The sequence below is a fragment of the Tenrec ecaudatus genome, chromosome 5 (genome assembly GCF_050624435.1).
Source record: "Tenrec ecaudatus isolate mTenEca1 chromosome 5, mTenEca1.hap1, whole genome shotgun sequence".
In the NCBI taxonomy this organism is placed as follows: Eukaryota; Metazoa; Chordata; class Mammalia; order Afrosoricida; family Tenrecidae; genus Tenrec; species Tenrec ecaudatus.
In genome coordinates, this window is record NC_134534.1 from 103,963,350 (window position 1) to 103,989,776 (window position 26,427).

Genomic DNA, 26,427 nt, shown 5'->3' on the forward strand with positions numbered 1-26,427 from the left:
TGAGTGTGAGTTAACTATATGGTGACTGAATAGAGGTGCACAGAGACCAAAATGTTTAGAATCTACCATTATAAAGCAGCTGCAATGCCTGAAGCATTCTAGGAACAGGAAAAGTAAAGATGGGAGCTACGATGTATCACTTACAGTAAAAAGGCTTCATTGACAGTTTCAAAGAACTCAGGCCAGATTATTTCCTGAGGCTCATGTCCATGATAGGTGAGCAGAGCATTCACCAGGGGTTCAAAGTCTGGAAGAGTGACAAGGGGGATGCAAACCCGTGACAGGGATGTGATTCGTTCAGGAGCCATCCTGTGGGAGATGTAAAAAGAAGAAATAATGACTCAAAGCTTACAGCCACATGCAGTTAAAGACATAAAATCTCTACTCTGAAAGGCCACCTGATTTACTCCTCACAAAAGAGCTCCTCTAATAGCATGTGTAAACTCTGCTCTTAAATCAATTCTCTAGGAATTTTAGCTCCCATTCCTACTCAACATCACCCATTGTCAGGGTTTCAGCACAACTCGGTACAGGCATCTCCCAGTACAGGCACTTGTTATGCCTGAAGAAGAGCTCTAGCATTCCTTTCCACTGTGCTCCCTATTTCATCTGCTCAGACTAAAATTCTTGAGGTCCATTCTTGACTTCTCCCTTCTTCTCATTTCTCTTAAAAGACCCACCAATTAACACTGACAACTCAACTGAACATGTCTCAATACCTTCATCACTGTTTTTATACTCCAGATAGCCATAAACTCTAATCTGGGTTACTGTAGTAACTTGCCTCCCTGCTTCTGGCTTCACCTCACTCTGCATCATCAGAACAGTTCTAATAACCCGTCAAAAAATTCAAGTCAAGTCACTTATTTGCTCAAACTGTTTTCAATCTTATGAAGAGAACAAACAAGGTACTTATACTAGCTGCCAACAAAACCTTGCCTGACGAGGTCTATTTCTCTGGCCTCATTTTCTCCTACTCTCCACCTCACCTGTTTGACTCCATACTCAGTGACCTCCAAGTCCTCCACATTAGGCCCCATTGGTCATTTGTTATGAACACAGGGCTAGCTGCCTGTTGTCATTCAGGTCTTAAATGGAGCTTTGTAAATGAGGTTTTCTCTGACCCTCCTACAGAAAGACTCTGCCCAGTAATGGTAGTAACCAATCACAAGTGGTTACTTAAATGAATTAAAATGAAAAAATAATTTAATTTAATTCCTCTAAGAATTTGTACTCTTCAATTTATACCATGTCGAACAGCAATTTTGGTATCTGCAAAGGGCTGAAATCAAGTTCTTTTTTTTTTTTTTTAACATTTTATTAGGGGCTCATACAACTCTTATCACAATCCATACATATACATACATCAATTGTATAAAGCACATCTGTACATTCTTTACCCTAATCATTTTCAAAGCATTTGCTCTCCACTTAAACCCTTTGCACCAGGTCCTCTTTTTCCCCCTCCTTCCCCATTCCCCCCTCACTCATGAGCCCTTGATAATTTATAAATTATTATTTTGTCATATCGTGCCCTATCCGGCGTCTCCCTTCACCCCCTTTTCTGTTGTTCATCCCCCAGGGAGGAGGTCACATGTAGATCCTTGTAATCGGTTCCCCCTTTTCAACCCACTCACCATCTACTCTCCCAGTATCACCCCTCACACCCCTGGTCCTGAAGGTATCATCCACCCTGGATTCCCTGTGCCTCCAGCTCCTATCTGCACCAGTGTACAATCTCTGCTCTATCCAGTCTTGCAAGGTAGAATTCGGATCATGGTAAAGGGGCGGGGGGAGAGGAAGCATTTTGGAACTGGAGGAAAGCTGTATTCTTCATGGGTGCTATGTCGCACCCTGACTGACTCATCTCCTCACCTAGACCCCTCTGTGAGGGGATCTCCAGTGGCCAACAAATGGGCTTTGGATCTCCACTCTGCACTTTCCCCTTGATTCAATGTGGTAAGTTTTTTTGTGTTTTTTTGATGATGCCTTATACCCGATCCCTTTGACACCTTGTGATCACACAGGCTGGTGTGCTACTTCCATGTGGGCTTTGTTGCTGCTGAGCTAGATGGCTGCTTGTTCACCTTCAAGCCTTTAAGACCCCAGACACTATCTCTTTTGATAGCCGGGCCCCATCAGCTTTCTTCGCCACATTTGCTTATGCACCCGTTTGTCCTCAGCGATTGTATCATGGAGGTGTGCAGCCCATGATATGATTTTTGTTCTTTGATGCCTGATAACTGATCCCTTCAGAACCATGTGATCACACAGGCTGGTGTGTTCTTCTATGTGGGCTTTTTTTGCTTCTGAGCTAGATGGGCTCTTGTTTGTTTTCAAGCCTTTAAGACCCCAGACACTATCTCTTTTGATAGCCGGGCACCATCAGCTTTCTTCACCACATTTACTTGTTCACCCGCTTTGGTTTCAGCAGTTAATAAATACTCTTTAAGTTTGGGGAAGAAAAAGAAGTCTCATGGGTCAAAAGCAGAGATTTTGAATAGATTCCCAACAAAATTCTGATAGAAAATTTCTTACTACCCTTGAAGAAGAGGTGAATTGTCATGATACAAAGTAATTCCTAAGCACAACTTTCCTGGGTTTTTTTCTTACCAGTTTTAGTTTTCTTAAAATTTCTTCATAATAAATCTGTGGTTGTCCTTTGTATGTATGAATTAGAACTATAGAAGCAATATTTTTACTTACTCTTTTTAATAATGTCCCTAATAGGCATTTGGGTTGTTTATAATTTTTAAACATTACAAACTAACACAGCTGTAAGGGTAATCACTAAGGAACCCATGTACTTCTGGATTTGCATACTTTAGGATACTTTATTAAAGTGGGTTCATACAATATTTGTTTTTTCATCTGACTGACTTCACTCAGCACAATGTTTTCAAGATTCCTCCATATGGTAGCATGTATCAGAACATCATTACGGCTCTTTACGGCTGAATAATATTCCATTATATGGTGTGATAGTTAGGTTTACTGTGCCAACTTGGCTGATGAACATGGGTGGGATTAATTAAAGGGCAGAGAGATAAATGGCTCAGCAAGCCTTGCCTGTCTGGTCTTGCTCTCTGATGGTCGGACTAGTTGCGGCTGCCTTAGCTAGTTCTCTGCCTTGGCTGACAAGGCTCATTTCCTGCAAGACATCCCTGAGGAGGTCACATCCCAGGGTAGGCCACATGGACCTACCCTGATGCAGCCCTGGGTGCTTGAGAAGCCACATGGAGAGCCCTGCCATCACTGAGATGCTTACACACTCACTGATTCGGCTTTCCTCCTGCCTTTAGCATCATTGTGTGTGCTTTGTGAGCTTGAGGAGGACTTTGTAGAATGGTGTCAGACATATGGGCTTGGACTGGACTGGGTTGGGATGCTTAATGTACAATTACCCTTTATATAAAACATGAGTCTTTATGAATCTTGTTTCTCTAGTCTACCCGAGACTAACACAGGATCATGTGGGCAGAGTTTATAATCAGGTCGCAGCTTGATTGGAGAGCAACTGAGATAAATGCCTTCCGATGCTGGCCTTCCTCTCTCTTTTCTCTCTGGTGATTAGACCAGTACTCTGCTTTCAGACCAGCCCTCTACTGCCTGAGCTATCCTTTGCCTCAACCGTGTGCCACACTACCAGTGGGCTGAGCCAACCTGTGGATTGTGTCACCATGCGTGTCTTGCTAGAGAGTGAGGCTCCATTGGAACCTGTTTTGCCAAGCAGCTAGGCTGCTGCTGGTGGATCAAGTTGCTTTCTCACTTCACTGTGCCTGCTGCTTGTGGACCAGCTCTATTAGTCTTATCTGAGAGCAAATTCCACTGTCTGATTCCTTGACCTTGTGCCAAGGAAGTTGAGTTGAAGGACCTTTAGTATATTAACTGCCTCACAAATAAGCTGTTTCTCCCAAGTTCTTTCCCCTGGCACCAGGCCTCCTTCATAGATTCTTACTGCTGGGCAGCCATTCAGCAGAAAAGCAACTCTGGATGCCTTCCGCTGTGGCTGCACAAGTTTTTCCCCTACATCCTGTTACCACTTGTGATCCTCTGATATTTGCTCTCATTGTTTTGGTGTTTTGCAGCTGCTCATCTTTGCTCATATCTGAAGTTTACCATGAAAGATGGTGCCTGATCAGTTACAGCTGCTAATGAGAACACAGGGAAAATTTGTGGGAGATATGTGAAAGCCACTTCAAGTATCCAATTGTGGAGGAGTACTTAAAGACAAAGAAAAACTCTTATAATTTAACAGTCAAGGATCTCAGCTGCCAGGGGCTAATACAATTATAGTGGCTTTGTGTCTACCTGGGCTATTACTTTAGCCTCCTCACTGTCAGATGTGTTTGTCTGCAACATCAAGTCTGGGATCCTGAAGAATGACAGCACTGTACCTGACCAAACTCATGGCAGTGGGTACCTTCCAGCTTCTCTGATTCATTAATGTGGTGGTCTTTGCTCTGCTGATCTCTGTCATCTACACACTATTGATTCCATTCTGACAGAAGACAGATGTTCTCAAAGTGTATGAGACCCTGTCTATATTTGATGCGCTGCATATCAAGTCTGATGGGTACAAAGACTTGAGTTTCTACAATCTTTTCCTTGAAGAGAATATCAGTGAGCTCAAGTCATACAATTTTTTAAAGATACTATAAGTCATCAAAAGCATCTGCCAGGGAATTGACCTGATATTTCTGTTAACAAGCCATGCAGAGACTTGCTGAGCCCTCTGAGGGCCTCTTTTACTCTGCTGCACCTTCCTGTTGCAGCCACACTCAGAGACCCGGAGTGACGTGGGTGAAGACCTGTGCATGTGCTAAGGGGTTGGCACTGCCACTGGAGCCACAAGACTTTGTACCCACCGGGCCTGTGGTCTTCCTGCACCATTGCATGTGGCTTTGTGAGTCTGAAGGACTTATGGACCAGTATTGGATTTATGGCCTAATATTATACTTACAGACTGGATCTGGCCTGGGCTGAGATGTTTTCTTAATATATAATTACTCTTTGATGTACAGCTCTCATGCATAGATGAGCATCCCTGGATTTGTTTCTCTCGGCAACCTGGCCCACACGTTGCCTATCCGTTCATCTACGGGTGGGTATGGGTATTATTTCAACCCCTGGGCTGTAATGAGCAGGCTTTTCGTAAGTCAGTGTTCCCAATGCTCTCTTTGACTGGCTTCCAAAGTTCTGAGTGTATTGGCCATCTCTTTTCCCATGGCATTTTCTGTTTTTGTTGTGGCAGGACACAAATACGCAGCTGTCTATGCCACCATCTTTCCTCTTCTTGGACAGGCTACTCCTCAGTCATACAAAAGTTACTAATTTGGGATCTACATCCTGGGGCTGTCCCTTATAGTTTGAATCCTCTGGAGATCAGACCTTCCTTTTTTTCTGGTTCATTCTCCTTTTTGGTAAGAGGTAGATGAGAGGATTTAGACACTAATGGTCTGAAAAGATGAGGGGCCTTCAAAAAGTTTGTGGAAATTGAATTGAAAAATAATGAATTTTCCTGCCTGAACATTTTGAAGCTGCTTTGTATCTTTACTTTACTCTCATACTTGATTTTTTGGCTGGATATAAAATTCTGGTAACTATCTTACAAAATTGTGAAGGTATGGTTAGACCACTATCTAGCTACCAATATTGTACTTGAGAGCTCAGGCATTTATGATTTTTTATTTATTTTAAAAATTATCTTATTGGGGGCTCTTACAGCACTTATTTCAATCCACACATACACCCACGTGTCAAGCACATTTGTACATGTGTTGCCATCATCATTTTCAAAACATTTTCTTTCTACTTGAGCCCTTGGTATCAGCTCTTTTTTCATCCCTCCTTCTCCCACCCTCCCTCATGAATCCTTGATAATTTGCAAATTATTTTTTTCATATCTTACAATGACTGCTGTCACCTTCACCCACTTTTTTTTAATGTGTGCATGTGTGTGTGTGGGATGGGGGGGTTGTATATGCTGATCATTGGGATCGGTTCTATCACTACTCTTATTATTGGTCCTGAGAGGTTTATCTGTCCTGGATTCCTGTGTTGCAAGCTCTATCGGTACCCGTGTACGTGCGCTTGTCTAGCCAGAATTGGGGCATGACAGTTGGGGGTGAGGGGGAAGCATTAAAGAACTAGAGGAAATCTGTATTTTTCGTTGGTGCTATACTGCACCCTGACTGGCTCATCTCTTCCTTGTGACCCTCTGTGAGGGGATGTCTATTTGTCTACAGATGGGCTTTGGGTCTCCACTCTGCATTCACATCAATATGATACCTGAGCTCATCAATACCTCATGATTCCAAAGGCTGGTATGCTTCTTTCATGTGGGCTCATTTGCTTCTCAGACAGATAGCCACTTGTTTATCAACAAGCTTTTAAAACCCCAGATGCTGTATTTTTTGATAACCAGCACCATCAGATTTCTTCACATTTGCTTATGCACCCACCTTTTTCTTCAGCGATTGAATTAGGAAGGTGAGCATCACAGAATGCTGGGTTATTAGAACAACATGTTCTTGTGTTGAGATTTTTGACCCTTCTTATATGAGTATGTCTATGAAATTGTTTCTCTAGTCAATCTGGACTAACACAGACAGCTCAGAAAAGGTAGATCCTGCCCAGTGCCTTGAGTGCTCAAGACATCTGCATTCTAAAAGACTTGCTAAGAGAATTGTTGGCAGACTGAAGAAAAAAGAAGGGAGCCACTAGGTTTTTGAATTTTGAATTGGAAGTTTGGTCCTAAGGCTGGAAAAATTTGGAGCCATGAAGAAATTCTCCTTTAGGACTGGATATTTAAGGGACCCTGCACGCAGCCCCAAATGCTCGCTTGGTGACCACCTGGATGCACCTGTTGAGTGGAGGTGGAGAAACACCAGATGCACTTGTTGAGTGGAAGTGGGCAATACACAGTAAAAGAGAGACCGGTTGAGTCTCTGACAACCACGGACCTGGTTCACAGGAGTGATGAGAGCGAGTTGGCTGGCCTGTAGAGAAAAATTGTGTGGAACCTGAGCCTATGTCATGAACTAGCCCAAGGGGACTAAGGCTGTTGAGAATTTATGACTGGCCCATCGTTGGAAGGCAAGGTGGCCAATGGGCACCCTGGTGAGACTAAGCAAGGCAGCCCACATTGAGCTGACCACAACCCAACCAGACGAAGATTAAGTGTTTTGAGCCTGTGAATTGGTGCATATTGCTGCTGACTTTATGGATGCCTGTTCTAATTTGACTTTGCTTATGGATGCAGACTCACAAGGTTCCACTGGAATAAAGTCTTCACATCAAAGAACATGCTTGTCTCCTCAGAGCACTAGGTTGATATATGGACAGAAAATGGGTATCCCAAAAGGGGGGGAAGGGATAGACAAAGACATGAAGTGACTGGCTTGCTTATAAACTTTCATGGGTGGGAGAATATGTTGATAGGATTATAGGATTATGGTATAGGTGACCACATAACTACAAATGTTAAGCACAGGATATTTTTGTTCACTTATAGACTATTGTTTAAATGGGGCTGGCACATTTTAAGTTGCATGCATTTTAGTTTTATCCTGTTAGGCACAAATATGATTTTACTATTGTTTAGCTTAAAAAATTATGTATGGCTAAAGAATTGTGTAAAGGTGTCAAATTGACAAGGGGTGGTCTGTGGTATTAACATAATTTCATGTCAACCTGAAGATATATAAAAGTGTAGGGGTGGAGTCTAGCTTGTCAATCAGGTCACAGCCTGATGGTGATTCCTTGTGGGGATGGCCTTCTCATAAAAAGGGCTCTGGGTTCCTGCTGGTGTTCCCTGGTTGCTGCCAGAGCCCTAGAGATGCATCCACTATCATTGGATCCACGGGACTTTGTATCTTCCAGTCTGAATTCTGCATCATTGGATGTGGCTTTATAAGTTTGAAGAAAGGCTTATGGGCTACTAATAGACTTACAGACTTGAGTTGGACTGGACTGAAATGTTTTCCTGACATACAATTACTTCTTGATACTCTTTCTTATACATATATGAATGTCACTGGATTTGTTTCTCTAGTTCACCTGGCCTAACACAAAAGTGAATGCCTTGGCATGCTTAAGTCTTCATTAGCTTCAATGTCTTTTTATGGCATTCTCATGTTCTCTTCTGACTAGATTACTGGAATTGCCATTACTCACAATTCTTCTTTTAAAAAAAATCATTTTACTAGGGGCTCATACAACTCTTATCACAATCCATACATACACCAATTGTGTAGAGCACATTTGTACATTCATTGCCCTCATGGCATCAGCTCATCCCCCCCCCTCCCTCTCCACTCCCACCTCCCTCATGAACCCTTGATAATTTATAAGTTATTATTTTCTCATCTCTTACACTGTCCAATGTCTCCCTTCACCCACTTTTCTGTTGTCTATTCCCCCGGGAGGAGGTTATATGTAGATCCTTGTAATTGGTTCCCCCTCTCAACCCCACCCTCCTGGCAATGCCACTCTCAGCACTGGTCCTGAAGAGACCATCTGTCCTGGATTCCCTGTGTTTCCAGTTCCTATCTGTACCAGTATACCTGGCCTAGCCAGATTTGTAAGGTAGAACTGGGATCATGATAGTGGGGAAGGGGGGCAGAGGAAGCATTTAGGAACTAGAGGAAAGTTGTATGCTTCATCATTGCTACACTGCACCCTGACTGGCTCATCTCCTCCCCGAGATCCTTCTATAAGGGGATGTCCAATTGCCTATAGATGGGCTTTGGGTCTCCACTCAACACCCCCCCTCATTCACAATGATATGATTTTTTTGTTCTTTAATGCCTGATACCTGATCCCATTGACACCTCGTGATCACACAGGCTGGTGTACTTCTTCCATGTGGGCTTTGTTGCTTCTGAGCTAGATGACCGCTTATTTGCCTTCAAGTCTTTAAGACCCCAGATGCTGTATCTTTTGCTAGATGGGCACCCTCAGTTTTCTTCACCACATTTACTTATTCACCTACTTTGTCTTCAGCAATAGTGTTGGGGAGGTGAGCATCATGGAATGCCAGTTTAATAGAACAAAGTGTTCTTGCATTGAGTGAGTACTACTCACAGCTCTTTGCATTTGTGGTCTGTCCAAGTTCTCCATATAAGAGCGACTCAAGGTTTGCTTCTCACTATCACCAATATCAGCATCCGTGGCGTGGGGGCAAAGAACCTGTTTTTTAACAGTATTTCCAGGAGATTCTTACACATACCAAGGTTCTAAAAACACTGCTCTATATTACATTAGTAGCAGTTCCCAGAACTAGGTACTAATCTCTAGTAACGATCTGATTTTTGGGGTGACATGACAGAGTTATATTTTTGCTGATGTAGTCCTACAAAGTTAATTTGCTATTTATTTTGATAATCAATTACATTCTCAGATTTATTTTGTGCCAAACTATACACAGTAATTTTTCCTTGTGTGGAAAATCTGTCTTCTTCAGATATTCATCTTTACCAAAATTCCCTGCTTTGCTTTACCACTTTCCTGACTGACAGAGGCCTTTTGACATTTGCCTTCCATTGTACTCTATCATTTTTCTTTAACTCCCACCAAGTTAGATTTGGCTCTAAATTTAATAAATATGCTTTTAGTCCACTATTATACAAGTGGTGAAATATTCATTTGAGTTGTAAATACATTAAATATTAAGAATATCTGAGCTTATTGGGTAAGGTAAGAGGGAGGAAAAGTTGCTGTGTGTGCCTGTGTATGTGTGTGTGAAACGGAGGATGATTTATCATGTCTATATTTTGCATAGAACCTAGTCAAACAGTTACATCTTATTAATGTTTGTGAAGTTGAAAATATGCCTGAATGTTATGTGTACTGATAACTCATTCAGGAGTCTGAAATAAAGAAGCAGGTAGACAGTGACCTTGGCCTCCAGCGTTAACTAGCCACCACCCTGAACAACCCATAAATAGAACTGTCTCCTAATTGAATGAGAGCAGTTAGTGCGTACTACTAATCACTATAACAGAAAAGATAATTTTGATAAACACAAAGGGTGTTTGCCATGTACCCAAGCCCTATGTTCCAGGACTATATACTGAATCTCCCAATTAGGCTGGAAAAGGTCCCAGATAATTTTTCTGAAACATTCTAAAGTACCATCTCAACTTCAGTAGAAGATTACCAGTTGGCTATATTGCACTGAGCATTAGTTATTGACTGATTGCCAGAACAGCACTTCCAAGTGATTTCTGCACATGAATTCAGCTGTAGAGGGCTAATGATAACCATATATCACTGGAGATATCCTTCCCAAGAGGCTACACTGAAGCCCCCACACCATCTATGGCAAATCAGAACCCCAGAAATGTCACTCCTCCTAGATAATTTGTAGTAAAGAACCAGATACAAGTTAAACATTCTGCCACTGTGTGGTAGTTATATAATCTGTTGTCAATTTGAGAGGATTATGAGTCATGGGATGGAGTCTAGCCTGTCAATCATTGTATATAGCCAATGAGGCCTCTCCTTAGGATTCTGGGAATTTCTGTATTTTTTCCTTGGAGGCAGGAGAGCCTCTCTTTCGACTCACTCCCTGAGAGATGTGCTATGCTGACAGACCCCATGCCCTGGGAATTGGAGGAGTCACATGGAGACTCCTGCCAGCACTGAGATGCTTCTACCACCACTGGATCCAAAAGACTTTGCACCCACTGGCCTGTGATCTTCCTACATTCAGTGTCATTGCAGGAGTTTTGTGAGTCTGAAGAGGACTTTATAGATTGGTATTGTACAAATGAGCTGATATCAGACTTATGGACTTGATCTGGACTGGGCTAGGATGTTTCCTCAATATTCAATTGCTCTTGTATATAAAGCTCTTTGTTATACACATATCAGTCTCCCTGAATCTAGTTTACCCAGACTGATACACAAGGAATTGTTGATTTTACTTAGTGGCAAATAAAAACTATTTGAAATGGTCTGTGACAAGATCATTTATCAGACCTCTAAAAATAATGCGAATGGAAACTCAACAGATTCACTGTATTTTGTCCTTCTGCCACTTTATGCATTGAGTTATGAGCTTACTTTCTATATTTCAATCAAGCCTTTGAAATCTGTTCAAGTGAACATTAAACATTCAAGTTGTGAAGGGGGCCTGGGGGTAAGGGTGGTGTAGATACCGTAGAGTAGGGAAGAAAAGCATCCACAAGAAGTATAGTGTGGCATATTTATAAGATGCTTAAATCTGAAGGGCTTTAGGCTCCTTGAATACTAAGTCATGAATAGAAGGAAAGGTAGTAAATGGATGTTGGACTGAAATTTGCCCACTATGTGGTATTCTAATTCAATCTTTTTACTTCTATAAATCTTAAAAATATACAGAGGACCAGGCTATGCTATAGGGGAAAGTTACATAGTATTTATGATTGCTTTCATAGTATTATTATGGCACATGGTTTAGCCATTATTATAACTAGTAGTAGCAGCAACAATTCAAAAGGCTCCAGTATGTGGGCCAGCTGTCTCTCAGTGCTGTCACGCTGCTGTTCAACTACTTGATTTCACAAAGTCACTTTCCACTCAAGAAAATACAAAGGGTTGCACTTATAATCCATTAGAGAACTGTGGAGTCTCATAGGCTTTCAGGGTTCTTTCTATGTTGCTTTATGGATGACAAACAGAACTTCCTGGTTTTAAGTCTTGAAAGAGAACTTTAAAAGTCCATAAAGAGATTCAGAAAGCATGTTAAGTATCAGGTTGCTTTTTAATTTCAATCTTATGGTAAGTACAAAAGATTCCAGTCCAAGAGAATGAATTTTCCTCAAAATGATAACAATTCAGAAAAATAAACAATAAAATTCTTACTGAATTAAAAAATTCATAAAAAGTAAAACATCAGTCTGTGATATAGAAACCAATTAAAATGTGTCAGATATTCCCATGTCCATGGATGGGATGCTCTGCTACCACAGGCATCTTATATTTTTAGTAAATTCTCTTAAGAATTTCACTAATTATATCATAGATTTACTGTAACCAAGAATATTATAAATGCCAAATCAAGGCCATTTGGTCCTTGTAACTAGAGCTGGCTAGAGTGCCCATCCTGGACATCTTACACTAGATGATATACTGTGCTAGGAAAAGTGCCTATATTGATTTTGAAGATGATTATCTTTTATGAGGAAGCAGTCATGCATTTAGGGATTATCTTGACAGCCCCTTCCCCCAATGTCACTATCTTGCACAAATGGATGTTTTTCAGCCAACATTTCCTAGCAGATACATCTAATTATGGTCAAGAGAATTTAGAGGTTTTCTGAACTGCTGTCTTCTTCCTGTCCAAAGAGGATAAAATTAAGAGTACATAGTTTAAAGAGAAAGTAGTCTGAAGAGAGACCAGTAAGGTCAAATAATGGGACAAATGCAAAAATATGTCAATAAAGGAAAAAACACTCCAGAGAGGAATCAGTATTAAGCACTGTAAGGTTGATTTAAAGTGATTAATTGTTCAGGAATTACTCTTGCTATTAGCAATATAACTCCTATCGCTTCTCGGCCTTTTGGCTAAGATCAAGTGTAGCAATATAACTCCTTTATTATAAATGCTTGTTTGGTTTTTTATTCTATAGGTAACATTGCATTTTAATTTAAAAATGCTAATTGAAAAGTACAGAGAATATTACAATAACAAAAACTGTATATACACTTCCTAATGCTAACTAGAATGTTAGCACATCTGCTGTAATAGACTGCTTTTTAAAAGTACTAAAGAACCAAGATGTAACTTTCAGGATGAAAGAAGGTACACTTGTCTCAAACCATGGTGTTATCAATACCCTCATACACATGTGAAAGTTGGACAACAAACAAGGGAGATCAAGAAGAAATGATGCATTTCAACTTTAGTGATAGGGAAGAATACTGAAAGTATCACAAACTATCAGAACAGACAAGTCTGTCTTACAGGAAGTACAGCCAGGATAGTGAAATTTCATCTCCAATATTTTGGACATGGCATCAGGAGATGGGCCCGGAAAGAGAACACCATTCTTGGTAAAGGAGAGGGTTGGCCAAAAAATGCTCTCACAACAATGGTGAGGACAGCACCCAGTGAGGCAATGTTTCATTCTGCTGTACACAAGATTGCACAGTCAGAACTAACTCAATGGCACCTAACAGCTCCACAGAGAGCTTTCTACAATTAGCAGTGTCTTTGGACTTACTCTTGGGACAACGTTCAATGGAAACTGTAGGTTGCAAGCAGAATATAGTATCTAACTTTTATTTTAGAAAAACATAAATGAATGAAATGAAATGCCAACGGTTTATATCTGAAATTATTAGTCATGTCTTCTGAGTGGTAACTTATTATTTATTAAACTGAGTGAGCAGTTTAAGTTCCTTCCTGGTTTTTCTTCAATAAGCATATCTTCTATAAGAAAAATATTTAATGGTTCAAATCCAGGCGCCCCCTCCAAAAACAAAAACAAAAAAAAGAAAAGAAAAATATTTAAAACAAGAGTCAGTGAGAACAAAGAAAAATTTTATAGCACACTTTGCTATAATATGTTTTCTATAATGCAAACTATATTTGCTTGACGCTAAAGGAAAAGTGTAAAATAAGCAGTAATAATAACAATAATTAATTTTGTTATTCTAAGGGGCTCTAGTGGTATAGTGGTTTCGGCTTGACTGCTAACTAACTAAAAAATCAGAATTTTGAATCTACCAATCACTCTCTAGGAGAAAGATGGAAACATTCTGCTCCCATAAACATTTACAGCCTTAAAAATCCTGTGGGGCCGTTCTAGTCTATCTTTTAGGGTCACTGCGACAGTTTGGTTAGGTAGTGAGGTTAGATAGAGCCAAATTTGGCTGACCCAGTATTATCGATGGTTTTGCAGTTGAGGCCTAGTAATCTCTCATAATGTGACCAAGTACAATGTAATCAACTCCATAATTGCATCTGTTGTGAGTAGCCAAGCAGTTGAAAGATTAGGGTTGACTGAACCCCCTTATTCAGCTCATATGCTTGATGCAATTGAAAGGCTTCCTTTGCATTGTGGGCTACACCTTCTATACAAATAGGTGCTATGTGAATGCTTGCTTGCCTTTTGCTGGGTCTGGATTCTGCATCTGACTCATTCAAATCATTGGACTTGAGTCAATGTTGTTGTTAGGTGCCATCAAGTCAGTTCTAACCTATAGCGACCTTAAGCACAGTAGAAAGAAATATTGCCTGGTCCTGTACCTTTCTGACAATTGTTCCTATATTTGAGCCCATTTGTTGCAGCCACGATGTCAATCTCTCTCCTTGATGGCTTTCCGCTCCTTTGCTGCACCCTCTACATTAACAAAATTGATAGCCTCCTCCAGGGACTGATTTTTCCTTACAGCAATGTTGCCCAATGTTGTAAAATGAAGCCTCTTCTTCAATGCCACTAAGGAATACTCTGGCTGTATTTCTTCCAAGGCAGATCAGTTTGTCCTTTTAGCAGTCCATGGTACTTTCAATATTCTTCTCCAGCACCAAAGTTCAAATCCATTGATTCTTTTTCTGTCTTCTTTACTCAATGTTCAACTTGCACATGCATAGGAAGTGATTGAAAATACCCTGGCTTCATTCAGGCGCACCTGTTTTCAAAGTAACATCCTTGCTTTCAATACGCTAAAGAGGTCTTGTGCATCAGATTTACCCGATGCACCTCTTCTCTTCTCTTCATCTTCCACGAGCACTGATGGTGGGTTCAAGCAAGGAAAAAAATCCTTGACAGCTTCAATCTTTTCTCCATTTATCATGATGTTTCTTAGTGGGCTAGTTGTGAGGATTTTGATTTTCTTTATATTGAATTGCAATCCATACTGAAGGGTGCAAACCTTGATCTTAATTAGCAAGTGCTTCAATTCCTCCTTGCTTTAAGCAAGCAAGATTGTGTCATCTGAATATTGCAGGTTGTTAATAAAACTTCTTTCAATATTGATACCACATTTTTCTTCATATAAGCTTCTCTGATGATTTGCTCGACATACAGATTGAGTCAATATGGTGAGAGGCTACAACCCTGACTGACACGCACAGTACCTGATTCCCTTGTGCTGTTCGTAAAACTCCCTCTTGATCTATGTTCCGGCTCTACGAGAGCACAATGAAGTGCTCTGGGACTTCCATTCTCCTCGAGGCTAGACAGAGTGTTACATGATACACCCAGTCTACTGCCTCGACACAGTCAATAACACAAATGGAAACATCCTTCTGGTAAGCCTGCTTTCTGTCAAAATCTATCTGACATCAGCCTTGTTCCATGTCCTCTTCTGAATCCGGCCTGTGCCTCTGGCTGTCAGTGTACTACTGCAACCACTGTTGGATGAGCTCAAGAAAAATTAACTTGTATATGACATTTTTTGATAGTTTGAGTATTCTGTTGGGTCACCTTTTCTTTGGAATGGGTAAATGTGGATCTCTTCCAGTTGGCTAAGTAGTTGTCTTCCAAATTTCCTAGCATAGACATGTAAGTGCTGCTAGTGCTTCATTAGCTTGTTGAAGCATTTCAATCGCAATTCATCAATTCCTGGAGCCTTGTCTTTGGTTAATGTTTTCAGTGCAGCTTGAATTTCTTCTCTGGATGCTTCCTGTATCACTCAATATTTTTTCCCATAGAATCTTTCAATATTTCAACTTGCGGCTTGAATTTTTCTGGAGTTCTTTCAGTGTAAGATATGCTGAGTGTGTTCTTCCCTTTTGGTTTTCCATTCTAGTTCTCCGCATAGTTCAATATTTGGCTTTATCTTATCAAGCTGCCCTTTAAAATTTTTCTACTCAGCCCCTTGATGTCATCCTTTCTTCCATTTGCTTTTAATCTTTACTGTTAAGGGCAAGTTTCAGGGTCTCTTCAGACACCCACTTTGGTCTTTTTTTTCTGCCTGCCTTTTTGATGACCTTTTGCTTTCTTCATGAATGATGGTCTTGATTTCCTCCCATAGGTCATTAATCCTTCTGTCATTAGTGTTCAACTTGTCTAATATGTTCCGAGATATTCTTGAAACTAGGTGGAGATGCTCACGGTCATATTTGGCTATCGTAGATTGCTTTTCATTTTCTTCAGCTTTATCCTGAACTTACGTATGAGCAAGTGATGGTCTGTTCAATGGTCATTCCCTGGTCTGGTTTTAGCTGCTGATGTTGAGCTTCTCCATTGTGTCTTCCCACAGATGTAGTCAATTTGATTTCTTGTATTAGATCTTAAGGAGTAACTGTGTATAGTTACCGTTTCTGTTGTTGAAAAAAGTATTTGCTATGAACAGCCATTGATTTTGTAAAAGTCTATCAGGCGAGCTAGCTTTGTTTCTACCACCAAGTCCCTATTTTCTAACTACTGTTCCCTCCTCCTTGTTTTCAACTTTTGTATTCCAATCATCAATAATTATCAATGCATCTTGATTGCATACTTGATCAATTTCTGAACAAAGTCATTGGTGGAATTCTTCAATTTCTTCATCACTAGCTTTTGTGGTTGGGGCATGACTTTGAATAATAATTGCATTGATTGGATTTCCTTCAAGGCTATCACAGACAGCACTGTATTTCAAGAAAAATCTTTAAATGTGCTTTTTGAAGATGAATGTGGCACCATTCCTCTTTTTTTTTTGCTCTTTAAAAGTATTCTACATCCTAGTATTTTTTAACTTGTTATTTATTTGAAAAAGTTTTACTGACACTTAATGCAAATATCACACAAGTCAATATTTCAATCATATCAATAAGGTTTGTAAAATCATCACCATATGTTAACAAACCCAGGGACAAGGGAACAACAAGTGATACAACATCGGGGGTGAGGAGGGTGTAAGAGGCCTGGTAGGGCTTGATCAAGGGCAAGGTAACTGAGAGGAATTACTGAAACCAAAATGAAGGCTAAGCATGATCATGGAAAAAGAGGAAAGTAAATGGAAACAGAGGAAAGAACTAGAAGGCAAAGGTCATCTATAGAATTCTAAATACAGACACGTACATATGTAAATATTTTTATATATGATGATGGGGAAACAGATCTATGTGACTATATGTATAGGTTTAGTATTAAGGTAGCAGATGGACATTGGGCCTCCACTCAAGAAATCCCTCAATGCAAGAACACTTTATTCTATTAAACTGGCATTCCATCATGCTCAACTTCCTGACACAATCGCTGAAGACAAAGTAGGTACATAAGCAAATGTGGTGAAGAAAGCTAATGGTGCCCGGCTAGCAAAAGATATAGCATCTAGGGTCTTAAAGGCTTGAAGATAAACAAGCAGCCATCTAGCTCAGAAGCAACAAAGCCCACTTGGAAGAAGTACACCAGCCTGTGTGATCATGAGATGTCGATGGGATCAGGTATTAGGTATCAAAGAACAAAAAAAATCACATAATTCTGAATGAGAGGGAGTGTGGAGTGGGGACTCTAAGCCCATCTGTAGGCAACTGGACACCCCCTTACAGAAGGGTCTCGGAGAGAGGACGAGCCAGTCAGGGTGCAGTACAGCAACGATGAAACATACAACTTTTCTTTAGTTCTTTAATGCTTCCTTCCCACAAACTATCATGATCCCAATTCCACCTTACAAATACGACTAGACCAGAGGATGTACACTGGTACAGATAGGAACTGCAAACACAGGGAATCTAGGACAGATGAACCCCTCAGAACCAGTGGTGAGAGTGATGATACCGAGAGTGTGGAGGGAAGGTAGGGTAGAAAGAGGGAACAGATCATAAGTATCTATATGTAACCCCCTCCCTGGGGGACAGACAATAGAAAAGTGGGTGAAGAGATGTCGGACAGTGTAAGACAAGACATAATAATAATAATTTATAAATTACCAAGAGTTCAGTGGGAGGGGGCAGGGAAGGAGGGGAAAATGAGGAGCTGATACCAAGGGCTCAAGTAGAAAGAAAATGTTTTGAGAATGATGATGGCAACAGATGTAGAAATGTGCTTGACACAATGGATGGATGTATGGATTGTGGTAAGAGTTATATGAGCCTCCAATAAAATGATTTAAAAATAATCATCACCACAATCAATTTTAGAAACACCCTCCCCCCCCGCCCCGAGCTCCCATGGTTAAATCACTTTTAAAATGAGTGTGTAATCCCCATCCCTCTTGATTGGGCCAATGGCTTGCCATATTGTCTGCTGATCCTGGAAGTCATTAGCTGCCTGGGATCTGGCCTGCTGATCTTGGAACAGTGGTTCTCAACCTTCCTAATGCTGCGACCCTTTAATAAAGTTCCTCATGTTGCGGTGATCCCCAACCATGAAATTATTTTTGTTGTTACTTCTTGACTGTAATTTTGCTATTGTTATGAATTGTAATGTAAATATCTGATACGCAGGATGTATTTTCATTGTTATAAATTAAACATAATTAAAGCATAGTGATTAATCAAAAAACAATATATACATTTATATTGTGAAATATTTATGTGTTTCCTGATAGTCTTAGGTGACCCCTGTGAAAGGGTCGTTCAAGCCCCAATGGGGTTGCGACCCACAGGTTGAAAACTGCTGTCTTGGATTCATCCACCTCTACAGCCACTTGTTTGTGCTGTTCCTTCTAATCTAAGGTTCATCTGCCCTCAAAGTTATGCGTCAGGAGCAGTCCCCAGCTTATCATGGACTTGGAACTGCCAAAGACATACCCATTTCTACAACTGGGTGAGCCATTTCCTTGATATAAATTTCTCTCTTTGTGGTTTTGCTTTGCTAGAGAACCCAACCTAACGCAGTCATGATAAAGTTGGAGTCTAATCAACGGGAAAAGTTTTTTTTAATTGTTTTTAAAGTTAAAAATTATAATAATTATATGATTTCCTGTAGAATCAAGTAACAAAAATGTATTTTATTTTGTATTATGTACACTAGCTTGTAAGGCACTGAGCTAAACCTATGGCACGTGTATGCGTATGTCACAGTCCTGACGTTTAAGTTCACTGTGATCTTTTGTCATGGTCTGTAAGCTCCTGAAGGCTGAGGAACACATGCTATGTGGCTTCGTAAACACTCACATAAACAGAATCTCGGTGAACGTTCACTGCAGCAAGGAGGAGTGTAACTGTTTCAAGGGTACCAACAGCTGGTGCAGAGGCAAGGTAGCGAGTGGACAGCCTGACACCCTGTCACTCAAACACTGATTCTCTCATCCCTGAGCACTCTGCATATCTGGGATCCTTGGTCTATGCCCCAAGACATTATGTACAACATCTTTTCCTTCTTGCCTATAGCACAAACTTTGCTCCATTCAAAGCATAGATGAGTCCTCCCCTAGTCTAAACAAACCCACTACCATCAAGTGGATTCCAATTCATAGTGACCTCATGTAGGGTTTCCAAGGCTATACGTTTTATGAGTGAACAGAGGGGTTTGAACCTCCTACCTTGCCCACAGTGCCATGGGGGATCCTGCTTTAAGGTTTGATACAGAGCAGTACTAAAGGGCGAGAGAAAACACAATTTCTAATAGAAGTTTAATTGGCCAGAGCTTTTTAAAAAATCATAAACTTCCTCAGTTCCCAGATTCTCTAGTTACTAATTTGCTAAAAATGAAATACTCACTCGGAATTCTTTCACAGAGTGAAGAAACGTTCTCTATCGTGACTAATTGATTTTTAAATGGTCTGCCTCTGTTTGGTTTATTTAGTCTGGGTTTTTTGAATATTATGCTTCTTAAAATATGCACATCAAATATCTGCTTCCTTGTAAATACTCTGGTTGTGTACATCACACACCCTCGGGTGGGCTGAGCAGGATCTCACAATACATCTGGATATCCTATTCCCCTCAAGGTGAGCAGCTGAGGTGAAGGTGAGCACTCTTCTCTCTTCTCTGTGCGCAACTGTATTATAGGGGACTTTTTGTTCATGGGCATGGCAGATATGGCACAAGTTAACAATAATTATAAAGAAAAGTTTGATAAAAATTAATCAGTTTATCTCTAGCACTAAAATAATCTTTCCACATAGAATATAACCATAACTATAAGCACTCACTTCCTAAGAATTCTTCTTCTTTTTTCTCTTAAAACCTTAACTGATATGCTTTGAAACTTGAGACTATGGATGTTTTGTTTAACACCTACCGCTTTTGAGTGTTAAATCCATTAAGATGGTTCTCTCTGAGTTCAGACACTAATGATGAAACCATCTGTAAAACAAAATCAGAGGCAGTTTAACTCATACTGGGAACAGGATGATATCAGTCCCATTTGTCTTGGTGTGAGTAATATTGCTATTGAGGACACCCCCCAGCCGGTTTATGTTGTCAGAATGAAATGAAAGCAGTGCCAACTCACATCTCCTAGTAACTGGAATTTTGTGTTTAAAATCTGTCATTTTGCATTCCTAAGCATTAAAATCACATCTTTAAAAAAATGCAAAGTAGTTGACTTTCTTCATTAATGCTTTATTTGTGAGAATGTTTTTCATGGACAAAGTTTTCAAAAGACTAGAATGGTCAATATCCATTAAAATCTCACAACACTCTTATTGAATAGTTAAGTCAAGATCAGAAATAAAAATTTCTTGAATTTTCTAAAATTTAAGGTAGAAGAGAACCTAATTTTATCATTAAACCAAAAACATCAAACCTACTGAAACAATCCCAACTAATAGAGATACTATAGCACAGAATGGAACATCCCATGGGGTGTTCAAGGCTGTAAATCTTTACAGACACAAACTGTGGCAATAGCAGAGCTGCTGGTGTGTTCAAAATATACACCGCTTGGTTTGCAGTCAAAAACTTTAACCATGGTACCACCAGGGATCCTAACTGTGAAGATTAAGCTGTACATTTATTTTATACCATGTACAGAAATAGTGTTTATTTTTTAAATTTTTCTTAAACATAACATTTCAACCAGGTATTTGAAATATAAGGTCTATCCAATAGCTTAAAGCTGAGGTTCAGTGGTTAAGAAAATCTCTGAAATGTTATGAGGGTGATGAGGGGTTGACTGATTAATTTAGAGAACTTCTTCTGGTTTTTAATCCATAATTGGTCATCTCAGACTACTTCCTTATATGGTCATAAATTCACCCAAGGTAGGAAGGAATACACACAGAAAAATTAAACATCTTTCCAAGAAAAGTGAACTGTTTCCATTTATTCTTTTTTGCTGAGAGTATATTCAACAGTGATAAATTTAGCACTAAGACATTAAAAATACTCACATTTTTAAGCAAACGAGGGCAGTAATCAGCAGGTGCATACCCAAGACCATGACAAAAAAGACCAACTTCTTTCATATCCATTCTAAATCCAGAAAGTATATGAGATAATAAACTCTAAAAACATAAAACAGAGAAAAAGAATACGTTCAAAAATATGCAAGTGCTGATTATCCTCAATGCATAGTATATGGGTCATTTGTAAATGGCGTAGGCTCATTAAAGCTAGGAATCTCCATTTGTCCAAGTACTCATTCAGGGTGTAAAGAAAAAATATAAATCCATCTTAAAATTGTGACAACAATAATTGTTACATCAATTTTAACAAATGTTAACAGTGAAAAAAAAATGAATAGTGAATGAAGTCCAATCATCTGATAGTAAAAATGGACTCTTTGTTGTTTTAAAACTCAGAAAAAATATTTTATCCAAGTAGATACACAAGAATTTAACATAAAACAAAGGAGGCTTCACAAGTCACTTAGGAAAAGAAAGATTATAAATAAGTGGTGCTGAGAGTATTTAGAAAACTTTAAATTTGCAGCTTATGTCATTCATCAAAATATAGTTCAGCTTAATGTAAAGAGATCAATGTCAAAAGGAAATGAAATACAGCCATGATAGAAAATGACATAACACCTTCTCATAAAGCTAGAAACAGAAAACCATAAGGCTCAGCAATTGTAGAATTCTATCCCAGAGGCAAAAAGAGCCTTTGCAGCATTATTCACAGTAGTAAAAAGACAGAAACAACCACTGTGACTACCAACAGATCAATGGGTAAACAATTCTAGTATGTTCACACAGTGGAATACTATGTAATGTTGAAGAATAAGGAATCTGAGAAGCATCTCACCACATGGTTGAACCTGAAGAACATTTTGCAAAAGGACAAACACTGAATAGGACCACTATTGTAAAAAGTCAAGAAAAGGTTTACACATAGAAAGAAATATTCCATGGTGGTTAACAGGGGCAGACATGGCTGGGAACTAGATAACAGACATGTACAAACTTTGGTGACGGGAAAGACAATATATACTGTGGGAGAAGTCAACGCGTAACTAAGGCAAAGAAAGACACTGAAAGGTCAGCAGGAGTAGAAGTAAAAACAAGTTATATATAGAATTCTGTAATAATGCTTTTACTGAACAAAAACATACAAGTAGATACATAGGTAGGTATGTAAATGGATCTGGATTGGGAACGTCTATGAGAGTATAACTACATGCATTTAAAGGGCTGGTAGTCAATATAGTCATGTACAAAATAGAGCCCACAGTCACAAAAAACATGAGCATAACCACATGTCCTGAGACAGAGCAACTGGGCTTGAGGGTTCAAGACCATCGTTTCAGGCACATGTCGGTCAATTGGCATACCACGGTCAATAAAGACAATGCTCTTGATCCTACTTTGGTGAGTAGCAACAGGAGTCTTTTGAATGTCCATTTAAGTTACAATTATTTGTCTGCCTCTGTCCAGAGCAAATTTGAGTGGAGAAAACCAAAGACTCATAGAAATAATTAATCCAAAGGATTAATAAATTACAGGACCACAGCCACCCCCTACCCCAATCTGAGACCAGAACTAGATGGTACCTGGCTACCACCACCAACCACACCAGCCACTCTGACTGGGATCAAGTACAGGAGGTAGCACCAAATAGCAAGAGAACAACATCAACCAAAATTCAAATTCACAAAAAAGGCCAGACTTCCCAGTCTGACAGGAACTGGTGGAACCCTTGTGACTATGACCCTTAAACACCATTCTAACTTAGAGCCAGAGTTACTTCTGGGGACAACCTTTGAGGAACAAAGAGGACAGACCAGGAAAGAGAACAGTAGTAACACCCATGAGGCACATGCTCCTCAGAACTACCAACTATAAAAGGGGTCCATAAAGTTCATAGAAAAATACAATTATCTGATAATGTAATTTCTCCATGAACTTTTGGAAGTTCCCTCATCCAAGACCAAGAGGGCAGTATTTGCCCCCAAACAAAGTTAAGAACACAGGAAAGCTGGGCCACTGAAAGCAGGCAGCCCAATATGGAAAAAGGAGTAATGCTAACATCACTTGTGGGGATCGCAACCAATGCCACGAATCATCCATCTAAATTGCTAAATGGGTAACTAATTTGTTTGGAAACATTCACCTAAAGAATCACTAATTGCTTTGTTGATGAAATAGAATAATAAACAAGAAGAAAATGTAAGCATTTTTCAAGTGTCTGAATGGGAAAGAACTACAAAGATGAAAGAGGTCAAAGGTAGATAAAATATTGACCTAAATAAAACTAAAATTAAGTTTTCATAAAATAATATGAGCAAACTAGAAAGTTTATCACCAAGAAATAATACAGATCATATGTAATCAAATTAATGTACAAAATATCACATGACAACTACTAAGAGCATTAAAATTAATATAAATATATGAATAAATGTTCATCCCCATAGTCAGAAAGGGTAAGTTAATATATCGATATGTCATTTTTCATTTATGGAACGAGGAGTTTTATATGAGTTTCTGCTACTGACATGAGTTTTGTGAAACAGGTACTTTCATGTGCTATTTGTTATAGTGTTACTAGGTGCTGTCCAGTTGGGTCTGACTCATGTACAACAGAAGACACGATTGCCTGTTCCTGTGCCATCGCTCACGGTGGCAGCCACCGCGTCCATCCACATTGTGGATGGTCTTCCTCTGTTTGGCTGACCCTGTACTTTACCACGCATGATCTCCTTTTCCAGGGACTATCGAAGGAAACAAATGGGTGTACTTCTGATACATTGTGGTAGTTACATAATCTACTGTCAATTTGAGACTGAGTGGAAGGGGTGGAGTTCAATCAGGTTGCAGCTTGATGATCTCATTTGGAGGTGCTAAGGAGATAGCTTGCTAGAGGGGGGACACAGACACTCTCTGCGAGACATTCCTGTTGAGAAGAGACATGGAGGTATACTAGAGCCCTGGAGCTGGAGGGGCCACGTGGAGACCCATGCCAGTGCTGAGATGCTTCTACTACTACTGGATCCACAAGACTTTCCACTGACTGGCCTTCCTGCATTTGGCGTCATTACATGTGTTGCGTGAGTCTGAAGAGGGATTTATAGATTGGTATTGGACATATGAACTAATATTGGACTTATAGACTTGATCTGAACTGGACTAGGATGTTTTCTCCATATTCAATTGCTCTTGTATACACATATAGTATCTCTAGATTTGATTCTCTAGTCAACCTGGACTAAAACATACATATAGTGTGGCTATAAACTACACAAAGGTGTCCAGAGAGAGGGTATGGATCTGGTATGATACAGCCCACAATACACCATACTCCAAAATTTCCAGCGCTCTCTGCCCTGAGGTATGTAATCTGAATAAAGGCACTTTTTAGGCTAAAAGAGGCTATGCCTTATAAAAAGTCACTTGAAAATGTATATTAAATATCTTTAAAGCATTCAGAACCCCTACTCTATATGGCATGTATCTAAGAAAATAAATCTGAAATGACCATATCAAAGGTGCTCACTTATAGTGTTATTTCTCAAAGTGAAAAGTATCTAACAGTAATGGATGAGCAATATACAATCACTATATCAGTGACTCACTGAACAGCTACTAAAATGTTTATAAAGCATTTATACTGATTCTAATAATGAGGCACTGGGCAATGGCCACCTTCCCGACATGATTGCTGAAGACAGACTGAGTACCCAAGCAAATGTGATGAAGAAAGCTGAAGGTGCCCAGCTATTAAAAGCTATAGCATCTGGGGTCTTTAAAGATTGAAGCCAAACAAATAACCATCTAGCAGGAAATCTACAAAGCCCATATGGAAGAAGTATACCAGTCTGTGTGATCATGAGGTGTTGCTGGGAACAGGCATCGGAAGTTCAAAAATAAACAACCTCACTGAGGTGAAGGAGACAATCGGACATTCCTGCACAGAGGGGCCACAGGGAAGAGAAGATATATCTGGGGGGCAGATTAGCACTGACAAAACATACAATACTCCTCTAGCTCTTTAATCCTTCCTCCTCCAACTGTTATGGTCTCAGTCTTACCTCGCAAATCCTGCTAGACTGGTGGACATATGTCGGTTCAGACAAGAGCTTTCAATATATGGAATTCAGGATCGATAAATCTCTCAGAAAGAGTAATGAGTATAACGATTCCAAGAGTGTAGGGGAACGGGAGGAGGGGGGAGAAGGACCAGATAGCAATGATGGGAGAATAACCACCCTTGAAGGGGGTGAACACCAGGAAAGTGGGTATAGGGATAGAATGGGCACTGTAAGATATGTGTAAATAATGACAATACACAATATATTAAAGGTCCACGAGGGTGGCAGAGCAGGCAAGGGAGGGAATAAAGAGGAGCTAATAACAAAGGGCTCAAGAAGGAAGATAATGTTTTGAAATTGATGATGACAACATTAATACATGTACATTTGATATAATAGATGTATGGATTGTTATATGTAAGAGCCCCCGATAAAATGATTTATTAAAATAAAAAATAGATTTACATAATTTATAATAGTATGTTAAATGATGATGCTATATTGCTGAATGAAGAAATGCAGATACAAAATTTTATACACTTAAATGATCTCTTTAATATAAAAATAATCCACACATAAGGGTGGAAAAATAATGGAAGAAAATATCACTAAATGTCAACAGTCACTATTTGTATTACGGGATGTATTTTTTCTTTTTTCTACCTTAGCTATGTTTTCAAGTTTCTTTTGTTTTGTTTTCAAGTTTCTTATATGTGTGTCCACTATTTGTAATCGGGAGAGAAAAATATTTATGAAAAAATGCTTTATTTGAAAATATCTGAATTTTTAATAATAGCTTTATTGATATATAATACAAATACCATGGAATTATCCTTTTTAAGATGTATAACTTGGTGAGTTTTTAATATATTCACAAAGAAATATATGTTTTACAATTTTTAAAAGTACTACAGTGCATCTGTATTAACATATAACAAGATAGAGTAAATTTGTATGTATGCATATAAATGTGTGTGTTTGCGTAAGGTTAAGTTTATACACAAAATCCGAGATGACTCTCTAATCCAGGGTAGAAGCTGGATTTTTGGCTCAGCCAAAAGCAGGCACCATTAGGCCAGGGACAACAAACACATAGCATACACACCAATAATGTCTGCGGCAGATATCACTCATCTACAGGATGGTATGTCTT

The 26,427-nt window shown here is 39.5% G+C and overlaps 1 protein-coding gene and 2 pseudogenes across 3 annotated transcripts in view; 2 read left to right on the forward strand and 1 right to left on the reverse strand.

The window, feature by feature from the left end:
- FANCC (FA complementation group C) overlaps positions 1-26,427 on the reverse strand; it is a 375,212-nt gene that overhangs the window by 76,923 nt on the left and 271,862 nt on the right. For all 3 annotated transcript variants that reach the window (XM_075549793.1, XM_075549791.1, XM_075549792.1), the window contains exons 5-7: positions 21,199-21,312; positions 20,106-20,170; positions 145-309 (exon numbers count right to left, since the gene is read on the reverse strand). In XM_075549793.1, the coding sequence (XP_075405908.1) occupies positions 145-309; positions 20,106-20,170; positions 21,199-21,312 (344 nt within the window). The remainder of the gene's footprint in view (positions 1-144; positions 310-20,105; positions 20,171-21,198; positions 21,313-26,427) is intronic.
- Positions 1,955-4,730, forward strand: LOC142448502 (pannexin-1 pseudogene; annotated as a pseudogene).
- LOC142449425 (U2 spliceosomal RNA) lies at positions 12,533-12,615 on the forward strand (annotated as a pseudogene).